The sequence below is a fragment of the Nycticebus coucang genome, chromosome 4, assembly GCF_027406575.1.
Source record: "Nycticebus coucang isolate mNycCou1 chromosome 4, mNycCou1.pri, whole genome shotgun sequence".
In the NCBI taxonomy this organism is placed as follows: Eukaryota; Metazoa; Chordata; class Mammalia; order Primates; family Lorisidae; genus Nycticebus; species Nycticebus coucang.
In genome coordinates, this window is record NC_069783.1 from 99,946,666 (window position 1) to 99,965,287 (window position 18,622).

Genomic DNA, 18,622 nt, shown 5'->3' on the forward strand with positions numbered 1-18,622 from the left:
GATACGTAATAAATAATGTGATATTATTATTCAAAGCCCATTTTGCCTCTTTGTCCCAGAAAGAGGAGGCAGAGAGATGATGTAAAACCCACCCTGGAGCCATCTCAGGGCCGCAGTTTTCCCTGAGTCCCCTGAAGTACCAGAGCTGCCTGTGGGAATCAGACAGAAAAACACATGGCTCCACTTTCCATGAAGCTGGTAGCAGAGCCTCAGTGGGTGCCTGGGAACCTGCCCCAGTGTGTCTGCCAGGAGGGCAAGCCGACTCACGCCTGGGCTCCCACACGTGGGCCTGTGCCAAGTGCGTTGGAATAAAGCGATGTTGAGGGGATTGGGAGCTCCAGGAGTCCCAGCCCAGTTCCCAGGCTGGGGTGGGGAACCCCAAGATTACTAACTGCACTCACGCACAACTGGAAGCAGAGTCTGAAGTTGGATTCACAGGCAAGACCCAGAGTTTGGGACGACCAAACTCATCCCTCATGAGGGGCAGAGAGCAGTTTGCTAACCTGGACCTAAACCAGGATCAGATTCAGAACAGGAGGTGGGCAGCAGGAAGGGTTTGCCTCCCAGGTGGGATCAGAAAGAGGCAGCTTGCCAGCTGGAAGAACACTCGAGAAGCTGAAACCTGGGGTAACTTTAGTGGCAAACATTTCACCTTCTAGTAGCCGCCTGTGTGCGCCCTTCCCCACAGCATGTGCCCTGATGATGTAAATAATTGCAAATAGCTGCAGAATGAATCATTTTCTCTTCTCTGCTTCTTGAGGGTCTATGGCCAATCTCCTAACAGATGGAGAAGAGAGAGTTCAGCTGAATGTGAGTCTGCCAGGGGCCATGGCCTGTTTTAATTGAGAGCATCTCTGATAGGAAAGTCTCTCAGTAGACGCCACTCTGAAAGTTGCTAAGCTGCCTGCTAGCAGATTTAGCAGGGTGATGCTTTGAGAAGTCTAAAGTTTTGATTGCTCATCTTTGGGAAAGTGTTACGTATTGTACTGCTGGTTGATGGTGGTGCCAAAACCAACATTTTGGTTTGTCTTTCTCAGACAAGAAGGGTTCTTGGCACAGGCAGGCATGGGGAAGTGTGTGGTATGCACATCTTCCTGTGCCAGCTTGTGTTTCTATCGGGCTGGCAACCAGAGGGGTCCACACAGGTGGAAAAGAATGCTGCAAGATTTAAGGTGAGGAGCAGTGAACTAGTAATCCTTTCAGATGGAAGCTAACAGGGCCAGGCCAGGGAGGTGGCAATGATGGCTGCCAGCCCTTAGAAATGGGCTTAGCTCTCTTAGGAGGTGACCTGCCACATAGGCAACTTCAGGATGTCATGGGACCAGTTCCTAAAAGGTTTGTAAGACTTTAGAGTTCCATTTCATCATTTACAGATTGTCCACCATTTGGGCCCTGAACCTATGGCTTGTTAATTGAACCTCATGAAATTTAAAGGAGGGGAGCAGTAATATGAACCAACACAAAAGAATTACCAGCAAGCCTCTGTTGTCACAGGTATTCACATTACCACTGTCACTTTAAATATTTAGAATTATTCACTCTCACTTCAGTCCAAAAACAAACATCCAAAAACGAAGGCAGACTGACACCCTCTATATCTTAAAATATTGACAAACTAAAGGCTATTAGCATAATTTCTTAGACTTGTCTCTAAGTCAGTTTTAAAATAAAACTTTTAAAAATCAATTATTAAAACTTTAGAAAGAGTATAAGCAACTTTTTTTAAAAAGCCAAGTATAATGTATAATGTTTCTTTCTCGTTAATTCTTTCCCTGCATAGCTTAACAAACTTTGTCTTTTATTTCTGGTTTTGATTAGAATTCTTTCTTTCCTACTCACTTGAAATCTTCATCTTTGGAATGAAGAATTTGTGACAATCATGGCACTTAGGGCTATTTGACATTAAAAGCTCAGGTGGGGGGAGGCACTGCCTATGGCTCAGTGTGTAGGGCACCGGTCCCATATACTGAGGGTGGCGGGTTCAAACCCGGCCCTGGCCAAACTGTAACAAACAATAGCTGGGCATTGTGGCAGATGCCTGTAGTCCTGGCTACTTGGGAGGCTGAGGCAAGAGAATCGCCTAAGCCCAAGAGCTGAAGATTGCAGTGAGCTGTGATGCCACAGCACTCTACTGAGGGCAACAAAGTGAGACACTGTTAAAAAACAAAAAGCTCAGGTGGGCTGGCATTCTTGCTTTCTTTCTTTGGGATGCCACTCCATTCTCTCGTTCCTTTTTTCTCTCCCCCACCCCATCTTTCCCTCTCTCACTCCCTACTCTCGTCTCTCTCTTTTTCATCTCTTCCCCTCACTCTCTTTCCTTTCTCCAATATAAAATAAACTTATACTTTAAACTCTAAAAAAAATGGTCATGTCCTTCTCCTAGTGACTGAATTGAGCAGGGTGGCCAGGAGGAAACTATTGATCAAAAACTTGTTATTTGGGGTGGCGCCTGTGGCTCAAGGAGTAGGGCACTGGTCCCATATGCCGGAGGTGGCAGGTTCAAACCCAGACCCGGCCGAAAACCACAAAAAACAAAACAAAACATAAAAAAAAATTGTTATTTGCTTAGTGATTCATGCCACCATGATGAAAAAGTATCAAGCCATCTCTTCTAAGGCTTAAAGTCCTGTGTGACCAGAAGGGAGGGGTCACCTGGGTGTCAATGAAATCCAATGGTCAGGGCCAAGATATGGAAAGTATACCCCACTTCCTTGCATATACCTGAAAGGATGGAAAGCAGAGTATTGAAGAAATATTTGCACACCTGTGCTCACAGCATGACTTTTACAACAGTCAGAAGGTGGATGCAACTCAAATGTCTGTAGATAGGGGAATGGATAAGCAAAATGGGGTAGATACATGCAAGGGAATTAAATGGAAGGAAATTCTGACACACACTACAACATGGATAAGACTTGAGGTCATAATGCTAAGTGAGATAAGCCGGGCACAAAAGGACAAAGTCATAGAGTAGTCAAGTTCACAGTGACAGAAAGTAACATGGTAGTTTGCAGGGGCTGGAAGGAGGGAATGGGGAGTTGTTTAATGGGTACAGAGTTCCACTATTGCAAGATGATGAAGTTTTGGAGATTGGTGGCTCAATGACGTGAATATACCTGACGATACTGAACTGTGCACTTAAAAATGGTTAAGATAGTGAAAAAATGTGCGAAGTGTATGTGTAGAAAGTGATGGAACTAAAGGAGGAGTATTCAGCCCAATAGTTAGCCGCAGACTGTGAGTGGGCCACAGGCACCCGGACATTTGGTCACTCATTATTCTTGCATGTCTGGGAGAGTGTTTTTGGATGAAATTAACATCTGAATTGGTAGATAGAGTAAAGCAGGTTGCCCTCCACAATGTGAGCGTGCCTTGTTCAATCGGTTGAAGGCCCAAATAGACGACAAAGCTGACACCACCCCAAGTAAGAGAGAATTCTTCCTGTTTGCTTACCTTCAAGTTGGAACACTGCAGTTTTTTCCTCCCTTCAGACTCAAACTGAGGCATCAGCTCTTCCTGGATCCTGAGACTCCCTATCTTTGGAGGGACTGGCAGCTCTCCTGGTTATTTAGACTTGGACTAGAGTGAAACCACTGGCTGTCCTCAGTCTCCAGCTTGCTGACTCACCCTGCAGATCCGGGGCTTGTCAAGCTTTCATAACCACGTCAGTCAGTTCCCTATAATAAATCAGTCTCTCTCTCTCTCTCTCTCTCTCTCTCTCTCTGTGTGTTTGTGTGTGTAGTCATGCAATGGAAAATGTGTTAGGTGATTTCCTGGTTGTGAGATCATCACAGAGTGCACCAACACACACCTGTTACTCCTGGGCCACACCTGTACAGCATGTGACTGTGCTGAGTCCTGTAGACAAAAGTATTTGTGTATCCAAACATCTGGACATGGAAAAAGGTACAGTAAATATATAGTATCATAATCTCCTGGGACCACCATCTTGTATGCAGTCCGTCACTGACTAAAATGTCATCATGCAGCACGTGACTGCGTACGCCTGCGTGCACACACACATATATGTACTATTGCTTCTGGTTCTCTGGAGAACCTTGATTAATACAGTGTCCTAGGAAGGCTTCCTGGAAGCGATGCCACCTGACCTGAGCCTTGACAGATGGGCAAGAGGTAACCAGATGGAGAACCTGGATGGGACACAGAGGCCCTAGCAATGCTTCCGAGTCTATGTCAGGGATGAGGCTGGACAGGAGGCGGGGCTGGCTAGGCTATGAAGAACCTTAGATGTCATGCTAAGAAATGGTATCCTGTTGGCCAGCATCTCTGCAGACACCAGTAGGGAAGAGCGACCTCACAGAAGATGCACAGGACAAACCCTTCAGGGTAAGGTCAGCTGGGTCTGATAATGTCCAGGTGAAAGAACATTAATGAGTTTCTTCCCGGCAGCCTTCAGGGAGGCACTGTGTACTTTGAGGCCTCAGGAGAGGACATGGAATTTTAGCACAGCCTCCCCCTGTCTAATTCCAACTCCTGTTAGGATAGGGAGGGCAGCTGGTGTCCATAGTGCGCTACCGGGAGAATGGGAGTCACTAAAGGAGTTTAATCACGAGACTGACACGTCCAGTTCTTTGCTTTTGGTGGGTGAATCTGGCTGATGCATAGAAATCCACCAGGGGCTCAGTTTGGAGAAAGGAGATGCTGTTAGTGCTCTGCCCAGGTCCTCTGATAATAGCTCAGTTCTACCTATAAGGAAAGTGAAGCCCTGCGAGGTGGAAGAATGTGTCCAAAGTCAGAGCTAAGGGTGCAGGCAGACAGGATGCAAATCAGGAGAATATTTAACTGCAAATCTGCTGGTGCTTCCTGGCTCCTTCCTCCTGACCAGGCCACCCCCTGAGTGTGTCTTATGCCCATCACCAGTGTCTGAGCTCTCAGGCTCATCCTGATAGATTCTTCTCAACCAACACAAGAAATAAACTACTCAAAGAGCAACACAAAGCCTCTCCACATCCCTCCTGACAAAAACAAACAAACAAAAAAAAGGCCCCAAACTGTCCAAATCAGGAAGAAGCCTGATTTTTTTTCTAGTCAGAATGAGGCAACATTCCACTCTTTTGAATGGAAAAGAGGAGCCACACCTGTTCCTGAGCAATTCAGGTGGTTAGCAGGTGTTATGGGGGACTTACTTAGAGCTTTGTAAGACACTGTGTTTCTCCTAGGAGACTCTCACAACACAGAGAACGCTTCTGTGACCCCAGATGTGTGGGGGTGTTTGCTCCCTACCCACCAAGCAAGTTACAGATGATTCTCCATGAGGCACCAGCGGGGTGTCCTCTAATCCACTCCTGACGCTATTACCTAGAGACAGAGTGAGAGCCCACAGGTTGAGAGCTCAGTCCCACAAGACTGCTACCTCTTTCAGATACCAATCACAAGCAGTAGGTTGGTTTGGATCCTTTTTATTATTATTTTTTTTTTTTTTTGAGGAGGGTCTTGCACTGTCACTTGGGCTAGAGTGCACTTGCATGATAATATTTCACAGCAACCTCCAACTCCTGGGCTCAGGCAATACTCTTGCCTCAGCCTCCCAAGTAGATGGAGCTATAGGCACATGCTGCACAGCCAGGCTAAGCTTTTCTATTTTTAGTAGAGATGAAGTCTCACTCTTGCTGAGGATCATCTTGAACTCCTGACCTCAAGCGATCCTTCTGCCTTGGCCTCCACAGTGCTAAGATTACACGCACACACCACCGTGCCCACCTAGTAGTTGTTATCTACATTTCTAACCAGCAGGTTATTAGTTGGAGGTTCCCATGACTCCCTTTTTGGGTATGATTCATTTGTTAGAGTGGCCACAGGACTCAGGAAAACACATAATTTACATTCACCCATCTGTTATAAAGATACTACAAGGGGTACAGATAAACAGCCAGATGGAAGAGATGACCGGGAGAATTATGTGGAAAGGGGTGTAGAGATTCTGTGCCCTCTCCAGAGTAACCCTCCAGGAACCTCCACGGGATCCACCATATGGAAGCCATCAGAACTCTGTCCTTATGGGATCTCATGGAGAATTCACTATGTAGGCATGACGGATCACATCAGTGGCCATGGGCAATCACCTCAACCTCCAGCCCCTCTTCCCGGAGGCTGGGGGGTGCTGAGAAAGCACCATTGTCTCATCTTGCCCTGGTCTTTTTAGTGATCAGCCCTGATCTGAGGCCACGGAGGGGCCCCCAGAACCAGCTGACTCTGCATACAAAAGACACATCACTCTGGGATTTGAAAAATGTTTAGGAGCTATATGTTAGGAAACTAGATTAAGACCAAATCTATATTTCACAATAGCACCAGCTTCTTTACAATTCCTCATTCACCTATGACATACTTTTCTCCAATACAACTGCAGTCTGAGGGATGCTGTCTTTCTTACATACTCTTTGATCCTGAAAATTATACTTGTCTATATTTGTTGTACACAGACACAAATGTATACCGATATTAAAGCCTTGTTTAAGGTAGCAGACATCAGGAAACAATCTAAATGTTTACAGGTAGAGGCAGAGTGAAATACGTCATTCGCTCATACAGTGGAGCACTACACCGTATAAACAGTGAGGTAGAATCTCTATCCAGGGGACAATCTCCAGGACAGAGTGTCAAGTGTAAACAGCAAAGTGCAAATCATTGTGTTGGTGTTCCACCGTCAATAAGAAAAGGGTGGATGTGTGTTGTACATGTATAGAAAAAGCACAAGAAGTTGGCAGTAGCAGCTGCTTCTGAGAAGAGCTGGAAGGCTGGAGAATGGAAGGTGTGTGTGGGGGGGGTAATCACCTTGCATTATTTCTCCATTTATATCTTTTGAATTTTGCATTGTGTGCACTGATGAAATAGTTTACAAAGTAAAATAAATAAATGGTTGCATTTCTTATCCAGCAAAAGCAGGGACATTCAACCATGTCTTTAAATAATAAAACTTGACAATGCTTTTAAACAGAGATTAGAGGTAGTTTCAATAGGCAGTGAAATAATTCGCCACACAATTTGCAAGAACAAAAACGTTGTCTGTGAAAATCACATTAGAATGCACTGGGAAAATGAGCCCTGTGAAAAGTTGTTCCTAAAATAGACCAAAAACAAACAAATAAGTAAGCAAAGAGAGTTCCTTAAAAGCACAGAGATTCATGCATCTACAAATTTTTTCTCTGTCTCTTTAACTCCAAGTTAAGTAAGTAGCAGAGTTTCTTTTGAACCAAATGATACTCCAGGGTCAGAGCATAGCATATATGGCACAATTATTTAGATTATTTCACCAAAAAAATACATCTTTGACTTAGTATTTTTATATAATGGGGATAGATGGGTAGAATTAAGGAGAACTGAAACTGCGTGTGGGGTCATATTTAATAAATTTCAAGTTTAATTAAACCAGCTATTATTTACCCTTTTGGTTTCAGAATCTCTTTACATACTTCAATATTACTGAGAATCTCAAAGGGATTTTTTTTATGTGGGTTACAGCCATCAATATTTACTATATCAGAAATTGAAAAACTAAAAAAAGTAATTCATTTAACAATAACAAACCCATTACATGTGAACACAAAATATTCCCAAAAACTGTATTTTTCAAAACAAGACAACCAGGGAGAAGAATGGCATGGTTTTACATGTTTTCAAATCTCTTTAATACCTGATTTAATGGCAGCTGGAAAGTTGGAGTCTCATGTTTGCTTTGCATTCAATCTCTCAATTATGTGGATTTGGTTGAAATTTGTGGAGGAAATTCAAAGAAGACAAAAAAAGAAAGTATTTTGAAAGCCATCTCAGATTATTGTCTATATACAGTGTGGCCATAAAGTTCACGTGCAATTTTAAATTGCACACTGTTTTATTTTATTTTATTTCATTTTTGAGACAGAGTTTCACTTTATTGCCTTGGGTAGAGTGCTGTGCCATCATAGCTCACAGCAACCTCAAACTCTTGGGCTCAAGCAATCCTCCTGCCTCAGTTTTTCATTTTTGGTAGAGATGGGGTCTTGTTCTTGCTCAGGCTGGTCTCAAACTCATGACCCTATGCAGTCCACCTGCCTCGGCCTCCCAGAGTGTTAGGATAATAGGCGTGAGCCCCTGTGCCTGGCCACGTTGTGTATAAAACCCAAGGGCTGCACTTTCCATAGTGCCTGCAGTCACTAGGTCGAAGCCGGCTTGCTTTACAAGCTGTTAATAACAAACTCTTTCTTGCTAAACTCCTACTTGTTCCAAGCATTTTGCTAACTGCCAGGCTACTCTAACAGAGCTCCTACAACACAGTCATTATAAATTTGATTAGGTGCTAGTGATCTGGGGCTTTGTGGTGGCAGTCTGCTCTGCTTGGGGTTACAGGCCAGGGTTCAAAGGCCAGGGATCCAAACAAAGCCTGGTCACTGGGGGTGGGTGCTGGGTAGAGTTGGTATTCACAACTCCTCCACAGAAAGCCCAGTGCCCAAGGTAAAGACAGTGAACTCAGTTGTCCTGACCCATAAGACCCAGGTATCCTGGGCTCATCATGCTGATATCATAACTGCCACATCAACACATTTCCAGATACAAAAACCACCACAAAGCACAGTCCCTGCCATCAGGGACTCAGTATCTCAGGATTTGGTTTTCTAGATTTGTTTCTTTGATTTAATAGGAATGATGTTTCTATTTCCTCACCATGTTATTTTTATATTTAGATCAGAGCTCAGTAGTCAGTCTTTTTGCATACGTCATTAGTCACGTATGCATTAGTCACATAGCCCCTAGGAGGTGCCCCAGGAAATTTAGGGTAAGGAGGTGGATGGCCATCCTCCTCCCTCACAACCTGTGGGTCTCCCAACATGATACCTGCCCAGTGGTGATCTGGGCTGTGTTGAGGATCAGAAAGGAGAAGTCACAGAAAGAAACAGCTATTTAACTTAAAGATGTGACCCGTTTGCTTTCTTTGCTTTGGGTTTTCTAGTTGCTGATTTTACTAGTGACAATGGCAAGGAGTCCTGTGCACTCTAACTAGCTTCTGGCTGCAGGGTGGGTGTGGAGGTGAACGTCTTGTGCAGGGGGTGGGGAATTGCGGGGGCCCAAGGGAATGGATCATCGGTGCTCCCAGATGAGGCAAAACTACCAAGGAAGCAAGGTTGTGACGGGAACAACGGATCGCACACAAGACAAATATTTTCCTTTTGATTTATAGTTTCCTCTTGGTTTGATTTACTTTTTCATTACAGGGTTACAGCTCTAGATGAGACATGCTCTGTGAACCAAACCACAAGCCACTTACAGATACCAGGATGATAGAAATCAATTTTCTGCCAATTTTTTTGTTCTGACAGATGTGAGTGATCCTTGACAACAAAGTGCGCCAGATGAAAGAAATTCAAATGAAACACTGTCTGTAGTTTAATACTGCCACCAATCTTCAGATTGATTTTTGTATCATCTATACTGTATTGATTGATTGAGAAAGTGATCATCTGGATTAGTTATACCATGACTTACATTGGCCAAGATACCAAAATCATTCCAGAACCACTATTTTTGATTCTGATGTTTTTCGCTCAATAGACAACCATGTCTCCCAGATAACTAGGAAACCAGGGTAAAGGCTTCAGTGAATAATGTCAAAACACCGACTTTCTCTTGCATTTTTTGCCTTTTCCTGCAGTTCTGTGGACATGGGACACCCTCAGAGTCCCCCAGCAGTGAGAACATGCTGAGAGTGTTTGCAGTGGGCCCGACCCAGGCTGCACTAATCTTTGCTCGCCCCACCCCAAGAGAATTGAGGATTCTTCCGGATTTTACCACAGAACAGAAGCTGTTGGTAATACCCAGATGTTAGAAAAAGCCGACAGAGCAATAATGTCTCTAACAAAAGCAAGGTGCAGCTTTCAGAATGATTGGAAATTTCAGTTTCCATTTCAGTAACTTGGAAGCCACTTGAAGATGTCAAAGGCCTGTTTCATAAATTCTAGCAATGCCCTTAACTGGTATAATTATCCAAATTTTAGAGGAGTTGAGATTGGGGTATAAGGAGAATGAAGTACTGTACTTGCCAGAGACCTCAATGAAACTTCTGACAATATGAGGGACATAGTCGTACTCCTAACATTATTTTTAGCTATTCAATGGACAACACTTGCTTTTCCTTTTTTAGGCTCCAGTTGTTGAGGAACCCACCACATTTCTGCAGCAGGAAGAATGCTTGTTTTTACATCTTGCCCTTCTTATTTCCTTCCTCATGGCCACCCCATTTGGTCACCGGGGGCTATCTTTCTGCCGGGGGTGGGAGATTTTACAATTTGTATTTGTCAAAGAGCTCTGGGCTCTTGAAAAAACAGGACCTCTACTTCCACAAGGAAGACAAAAGAAAAGAATTTTCCAGCTTCCTAAAAGGCAATGTGCTTTCTGTCTCAGCCACTTACCATCACCCCCAGCTCCACCCAGAAACACATCAGTATTCATTTTTGCTGTATAAAAGTAACTGCATCTAAGTTACCTTAAACAAGCTCCATAATTCAAGTCAAAAGTAACTAAAAACGGAATGAGAAACACATGTGAAAGAATGGAAACAGCCTGTCTATTAAAATACCTTTGCAGTGTGCTTTATCTCTCCTTCCAGACATCCTGCCTAGGGTCGGCCCGCTGCTCTGCACCAGGCCCCCCTCTTCTCCCTTCCCCTCCCAGCCAACCTGCATTTACCTTCTGCCAAATTATGGGAAGAGCCTGGAAGTCCTGTGCTGTTGCAGAGAACTTGGAACAATGCAGAAGAGGGCCAGGATATTTCCCACTTAATCCGTGGCACAGAAGGAGGGAGGTGTGTGTGAACACGCACACAAACACCCAGGACTCCACACTTGGGCACAAATAGTACTGGGTGCAGATGGCACGGGACAGGTGTGGAGTTGCTAAGAATTTAGCAGAGTTGCCTTGCTCTCAAGGCCTTATCACTCTTCAGTGGATGATGCAGGGTTTTAGGCGTTTTTTTCTTTTCCTTTTTAAATAAAGACTCGTGTTTTTAGAACGAGTCAAGTAGAAAGGCATTTCATTGGCCCCACCCTAAAGGATCAAACCAAGCCATCTGCCTGACCAGGTGCAGGAGTGAGTGACCCATCCTTGGCGCTCTCAGGAGCCAGGGAAAGGAAACCTGTAAATACGGTTTACGGCAGGGGATTGTACACCCTTTGTTGGCAACCCACACCAGGAAGTGCATTTCTCCATCACAGCCACTTCAAACATCCCCTCGAATAGTGCTAGAAAAATACATTGTCATGAAAGAATTTTGGAAAGAATATGAGAAGTATTCTGTTCCTTTTAATTATATCATTGTTCTAGTTGATTCTATTTTATTGTTAAAAATCTGCTGGTCTCAAGTCATAAATTCATTTCATAGCCTACTATACACATGCAACTGACCCCCAGCTGGAAAAACGTTTGTCCCAGTGAAACTCACGCAAGGGAGAATTTCTTGTGAACTCATGGAGTGGACAGCAGGGAAGAAAAGCATCCTGGCTATGAACAATGTCCCCAAATCGACATGTGGGGTGGGGGTGTCCACAGCTTTCAAATGTCCATGGTCTGTTGGAGAAACATGTCCCTGACTTTCAAAAGGAGACATGTTCTATGTTAACCAGTGTGATGAAAATGTGTCAAACTGTTTATAAAACCAGTGTAGGGTTCCCCATGATCGCATTAATGAACACATCTATGATTTAATAATAATAATGAAAAAAAGGAGATATGTTTAGGGAGTCAAATCCTCAATCTGCCTTGCAAGAAACCATACTCCAGCATGGCTTGTTTTCTCATGAAAGGAATACCGATGTTTGAGGCTGCAGGCAAGCTTTTGAAGGTTGAGGGTTTGGTTTATTTATTTATTTATTTTGAGACAGAGTCTCGCTATGTCGCCCAGGGTAGAGTGCCGTAGCGTCATAGCTACCTCAAACTCTTGGGCTTAAGCAATTCTCTTGCCTCAACCTCCCAAGTACCTGGAACTACAGGCACCTGCCACAACGCCTGGCTATTTTTTGGTTGTAGTTGTCATTGTTCAATCCTGCCAGTTCCGTGTATGTGGCTGGCACCCTAGCCACTGAGCTACAGGCCCCGAGTCTTCTTTTCTGTTTCGATAAAGGCTCGTGTTTATAACAATGATCAAGTAGGAAGATATTTCATTGGCTCTAAAATTCAAACGAGACCATCTGCAGAGAGGAGGATGTCTGAGGGGGCCTGGGGAGTTAAGTGAACCACCCTTGGCACTGTAAGGATCTAGGAGAAAGGAAAAAGAGAACCTGCAAACATGATCCCATCTAAACTCTTGTGTTCACAGCTAAGGCAGTTCTACCAGGGTGAGGCTTTGGGGCCAGAGATGGGACCCTATTCCAGCAAGGGCCCCTAGGACCTGCTTGTCACACTGGTGGACCTGACACATTGATTAAAAGTGTCTCAATCTGGACCACAAATTCTATGGTCACCCTAAGTATGGATAACGGAGGGAAGTCTGTACGTAGCAGACAATCTCTTCTTCTTACTACTTCACCACAAAAACACACAGTCCACATATGTATACCCTTCTGATTTCTAACACTGTCATGTTCATATTAAGGAAAAGATCACATTAACTCAACTGGGAACAGGCAGCTCATGCCTGTAATCCCAGCAACTCAGACAGCTATGGTGGAGAGGATTGTTTGAGGCTGGAAGTTTGAGACCAGCCTGGGCACCATGGAGACCTCAGCCTCTCAAAAAAGTAAAATTAGCTGGTTGTTGTGGTGCATGACTATAGTCCCAGCTACTCAGGATGTTGAGGCAGTAGGATCAATTGAGTCCAGGATATGGAGGGTGCAGTGAGCTATGATGAAGCCACTGCACTCTAGCAGAGACCAAAATGTCTCTAAAAAAATTAAAAATGAAACTGGCAACCAGGTAAGTACTCCTGTTCTGACACCTAGGAAGCCTGCTTAGGGCATCCCCCTGCCCTTCCACTGGAGGAACAAAGGCCCTTTTAGGTGCCATCCCAAGTGGGTGCAGATGTATGTGAACATGCAGGGGCAGCCAGTGCGGTCAAAGGCAAGGTCTAGACATTGATCACCTGACACATATTTGGGACCCTGCCGCCTGCCAAGTTCCAAACATTTCATCTTCCCCAAGCTGCAGCTAACCTCCAGTTCGGGGTCTTCCACAACTCCACATCTTGTGTCCCATTTGCTTGCCTCCCTCCCTGGTGGACCACAGTTCTTGCCCTAGACTGCTCGTTTGCTGGGCCTCAGAACCACCTCTGGACTCTGGGAGGCCGGGGTCCTCTGAGACTGCCTGCCTGCCTTTGAGGCCTTCCCATTACTGCCACCTGTGGACAGGGCCACCTGTGGCTGACGCATGACCACGCATGTCCTGTCCTTGGTTCCACGAGCATCTGCGTGTTCTGCCACCTTGCGGGGCTGGTTCTTGGCACTTCTGTCTATCATGGCCTCGGTCACCTGCCCCTTCCTGGTCCCCTGTGTCTGTGTTGCTGGGCCTGTGTACCTCAAGGAGGGTCCTCCCTGGAGCACCCTGATGAGGTCACCATAGCTTTCCCTGGAGCCTCTCACATGTTAATGGGCCCTTCCTCTGCTCTTCTTCCCATGGGACATCCTGGTCCAGGTCTGCCCTGGACTGCAGCTCTGCACCTTTCGCAGGCAGCTTGCGTGGTGGAAGGCACGTCCCTGCCTGTCCCCAAGTAGGGCTTTCATTTCTGTTTTGCAACCTACTTTTATCAAATGTCTGTGGTTTCTTAGAAGTCAATAATATATTTAGAAATGTAGCCGGGCGTTGTGGCAGGCGCCTGTAGTCCCAGCTACTTGGGAGGCTGAGGCAAGAGAATCGCTTAAGCCCCAGGAGTTGGAGGTTGCTGTGAGCTGTGTGAGGCCACGGCACTCTACCCAGGGCCATAAAGTGAGACTCTGTCTCTACAAAAAAAAAAAATAAAAAAAAAAGAAATGAAGTGAGACTGATTATTTTATAATGTACATTAGTAAGATAAAATGACTTTTTAAAGATCATTATGACTCTTTGGAAGCCTAATGGTGATGGCAGATGAGCAAGGAAGAAGGGGACGAACTGTCCTGTTTAAAGCTTTCCATCCTCCCTTCTTTCCAATACAGCAGAAAAAGGATGTGCCAAAGACTTTACTGTACAGTATGATGGTCAAGAAGTCAGCTGGGACTCAAACCTCAGTTCTGCCTCTTAATAATTGGTAGCAGAATGATGTCCCCACCCCCCGAAATATGCACTTCCTAATCCCTGGAACCTGTCACTATATATGGCAAAAGGGACTTTGCAGATGTGATTAAGCTAAGAATGATAAGGCAGAGAGATTACCCTGCATTATCTGGGAAGCTTCCAATGTCTTTGTTGGGGGGCCTAACGTGGCCCCACACCAACTCTTCCCCTCTTCCTCCTTCTCCTCCCCCATCCTCCTCCTCCAGTTTCCTCCCCCTCCATCTCCCTCCCCCTCCATCCTTCTCCCCCTCCAGTCTCCTCCCCCTCCATCCTCCTCCCCCTCCATCCCGTCCCCTTGCATCCTCCTCCCCTCCATCCTCCTCCCCCTCCATCCCATCCCCTTGCATCCTCCTCCCCTCCATCCTCCTCCCCCTCCATCCCGTCCCCTTGCATCCTCCTCCCCTCCATCCTCCTCCCCCTCTATCCTCCTCCCCCTCCATCCCGTCCCCTTGCATCCTCCTCCCCTCCATCCTCCTCCCCCTCCATCCTCCTCCCCCTCCATCCCGTCCCCTTACATCCTCTTCCCCCTCCATCCTCCTCACGCTCCATCCTCCTCCTCCATCTCCATCCCCCTCCATCCTCCTCCCCTCCATCCTCCTTCCCCTCCATCCCCCTCCCCTCTATCCCCTTCCCCCTACATCCTTCTTCTTTTCTTCCTACTCCCCCTCCATCCTCCTCCCCCTCCATCCTCCTCCCCCTCCATCCATCTCTCCCTCCATCCTCCTCCCCCTCCATCCATCTCTCCCTCCATCCTCCTCCCCCTCCATCCTCCTTCCCCTCCATACCCCTGCCCTCTATCCCCCTCCCCCTACATCCTTCTTCTTTTCTTCCTACTCCCCCTCCATCCTCCTCCCCCTCCATCCATCTCTCCCTCCATCCTCCTCCCCCTCCATCCTCTTCCCCTTCCTCCTCCCCTAGACAAAGAACACAAAGGACCTAGTTGCCTCACCCTTGGGAGCTTTTTGCCAAAGGCCCCTAACTCACCAAAGACTTCCAGGCAAGCTGTAGAATTTGCCAGCACCCTATGGCCTCATATTAAAAGGGTCTCTAACTTCCTGGGTGGTGTGGGGGTGGAAATGCCATCTTTGCACTGCCCAGGCGGGTTGCTGTCCCTTTCAATAAACCTGACCTGAACCTCTCCATTCTCTCCCACTGTCATCTCTGGGCGCCATCACTTAAACTTTTCAGAAGTCACCAGCTTCCTTATTGATAGAAATCAAATGGAGGGACCCACCCATAGAACCATCTAGCCCAAATAGAACCGACCCTCCCAGGAAGAAATGCATAGAATGTTCCACCCAGGAAAGAAGGAACATGCCAACCACCACTCTTCCAACCCTTTAAATTTCCATCCATCTTAACTCACATGCTGACTTCCTTGTCAAACTCAGCTCACCTGCACCTGGGTGGAAATAAAGGCCGATGTTGCCCACACAGAACAGTTTCCTTTCATTCACCTTTCAGAACAATGTGTTATTTTCAGTCTTACATGTGAAAGATGGAGCAGGACAGTCAGAGAGAGATTAGAAAACGCTATGCTATTGGCTTGGTAAATGGGCCAAGAACCAAGGAACACAGGCGCCTCTAGAAGTTGAAAAGGTGAAGAAACAGACTCTTCCCCTGGAGCCTCCAGAGCCTATGCAGTCCTGTTGACACCTTGGTTTAGCCCAGCAAGACCCATTTCAGACTCTTGACCTCTAGAAACGTAGGATAGTAAATATCTTGAAGACAATGTATGTGGTGATTTTTGACAGCAGCCATAGGAAATTAATCAGGCAACTCTATCTCCTTAGCTGGGATGCTTTTCTGGATCTCAGTTTGTTTACTGACCTGCAATGCAGATACTGTAATCCTATCTGCAGCATAGAGTTGTTGTGAAGCCAGAACACAATGTGAGTCAAACGCACAGTGTACTTCCTGCCGTAGTCTGCACTCAGTTAACACTAGCTATTGCTTCCTTGAATCCTTACAAGTGGCTGAAGAGGTTGTTGTTATTATTCCTGTGAACTAAAACAAAATCTAAAGCCCCCCAGTCCACTGTATGGACCCAGGAAGGAGTAAGGGCCGTGATTATCTTGGGGAAGGGACTGATTGATAGAGGCAAGTGCAAAGGCCCCGGGGCAGGGCAGTGCTTGGCACAGTTGGGGAAGGGCAGTGTGACTAAAGCCCCCTTGTTAGAGGGATAGAGGGGACAAATATTCCCCTGGTCTGGACCACTGTAGGTTCTGGTTAGAGTTAGGGTTTTATTTTGATTTGGGAAGCCAATGCAAAGTTTTGGGCAAAGGAGACACACCATCTAATTTAAGTTACAAATGTGATAAAGAAAGAGCTCAGGAAATATCACCCCCAAATATGACTCCTTTCTATAAAGAGTATTTTGAATTAAAGGCTGTTACAGATCAACAGGCCTTAAAAGGGGCTTTCTCTCTACCTGCATAAACCCATCAAAAAGAGCAAACAACTTCCCTGCCCCTCCCTGTTATCTCAATAAATTTCAGGAAAGATCAAGAATGTAACCAGACCCCCACCAAATCATTTTAAATGTAGTACCTGTCTCTCAGGTTACTTTCAAAAAGAATCATTTACAAGCCTATCTGTTCCCACCCCTCATTCATTCATCCTCCCAAGTGTCCATTCATCCTCCCTAGCAAGTGAAAGAAAGTATTACCATGAGAATGTGACCACCTCTCACTCCCTACCATAGGAATGTGACCTTTTGTAACTGTTCCAGAAGATAGCCCCCCCGAGCTGAAGCGAATGTTTATTGTTAAAAACAAATATTTGACTGTTGATCTTATCTTAAGACAGTTGAATAATGAACCAGAGTTCTTCTTATCTGGAGAGCTCCTGCTATGTCTGCTCCCTCTCCCTACTTTATGGTTAGAGCCCCTGCTATGTCTACTCCCCCTCCTACTTTATGGTTAAAGCCCCTGCTATGTCTGCTATTCCCGCCTACTTTGTAGTTTTTGCCTTTATAAGCTTGTAAAAACTGCTGTGCAGGGCTTGACTCCTCGGCTTCTAAAAGAGTTGTGGGTCAAGCCCCAGCATGCTGGAATAAAAATCCTCTTGTGTTTTGCATCAAGTGCCGTCTCTTGTGGTTGATTGGGGTTGTCAGAGCTCCGGGCAGAGTGGGGGGTCCTGCCCCAAGTCTTTCACAAGCATTTACCATCACTCCACAGAATTACCTGTATTCCTCATCTCCCCCTTCCCCTTTAAAGTGAGGGATATAAATTCTTGGACCCCATTGTGATATTGGGTGATCACTCTGTGATCCTTTGAGCACCATAGATAAATCTGTTCCTCTCCTTAATCTGACTTATTGTTGAGTTGACCTTTCAGTGGGCCTTCCAGGATGAAGGGGAGTTTCCCCACATCCCCACAAGAACAAATTTTTTTTAAAGACACTGGTTAAACTGAGCTCTCATTGGCTTCTGGGGTTGCCTAAGACTGCTAGAGGTTTGCGGAGGCTTCCCCCAAAGAGGGAAGCACTCACTGCAGGTGAAAGGAGAATCAGCCTAGGGCAGGGAGCCAGAGGCCTGAGGGAGCTAAACCACAGCTTGGGGGAAGGAGAGGTCTTGCTGCTGCTACTGATTAGTGAGGGCAGCTGATGGGTTTATCAGTCCTTCCATCCAAATTTTATGATTTAAACAGTGTTGAACTTGCCTCTGTGAATTTCCAAACCTTCTTGTAAGGATGGTGTGTCTTTATAGTGAAATGATAGAAAAACTATTAACTGATGGTTGTTTTTCTGTTGAGGACTAACTCAATCTCTCTCTGCCCACTCTTTCTCTTTCTCTTGCTAGCGGCATTCCCCCCCCCCCCCCACATGTCTGCCTTCACAAACAACCCAGAAACCAAGCAGATGAAAAGGAAATGTAAATTTTCTTTACAATTGCCAAACCTCTTAACTAGAATTTAGAATTTGTTTCTGAAAAACTTCCAGAGGAACAATAGGATATGAACAATCAGGCCACAGGACTGGAAACATCTGGAAAAATGTCTGTCTTCAACCTTGCCAGAGGAAAAACACACCACGTTTGCATCCCCATACGATACCTTGTGAATTTGGCTGCAGTTACCTTTTGGTCCCCCTTAAATCCAGCAACTGCATGCCCTCAACTGTGGGCATTCTTTCTTTCTTTCGGATGCCAGGCCATCTCCCTACTTTCCCTCTCTCTCTCTTTCTTCTCTCACTCCCCGTCTCTTTCTAAGATAAAATAAAGTCCATACTTTCATATCCTAATCTTGGCCTAGAGAAATTCTTTACATGTCCCACATGGAGCACCTGCTGAGATTTCCACCCTGAACTCATCCGACTTGTTGAGAGGCCTGTTTTAATCAGAAGGGCCTCATCCCACTCTGCCTTGCTGCCTGCAGAGTTCTCCCCCTG

The 18,622-nt window shown here is 45.7% G+C and overlaps 1 protein-coding gene across 2 annotated transcripts in view; it reads right to left on the bottom strand.

Annotated features, from left to right (window-relative positions):
* Positions 1 to 18,622, bottom strand: part of FHL2 (four and a half LIM domains 2) — a 79,008-nt gene that overhangs the window by 51,082 nt on the left and 9,304 nt on the right. Inside the window, exon 1 of one of the 2 annotated variants that reach the window (XM_053589025.1) lies at positions 3,454 to 3,594. The exons of the other annotated variant lie outside the window; for it this stretch is intronic. Coding sequence (XP_053445000.1) covers positions 3,454 to 3,507 — 54 coding nt within the window. The 5' untranslated portion in view covers positions 3,508 to 3,594. Of the gene's footprint in view, positions 1 to 3,453; positions 3,595 to 18,622 lie in introns of those variants that run through there. 2 annotated transcript variants of the gene reach the window in all.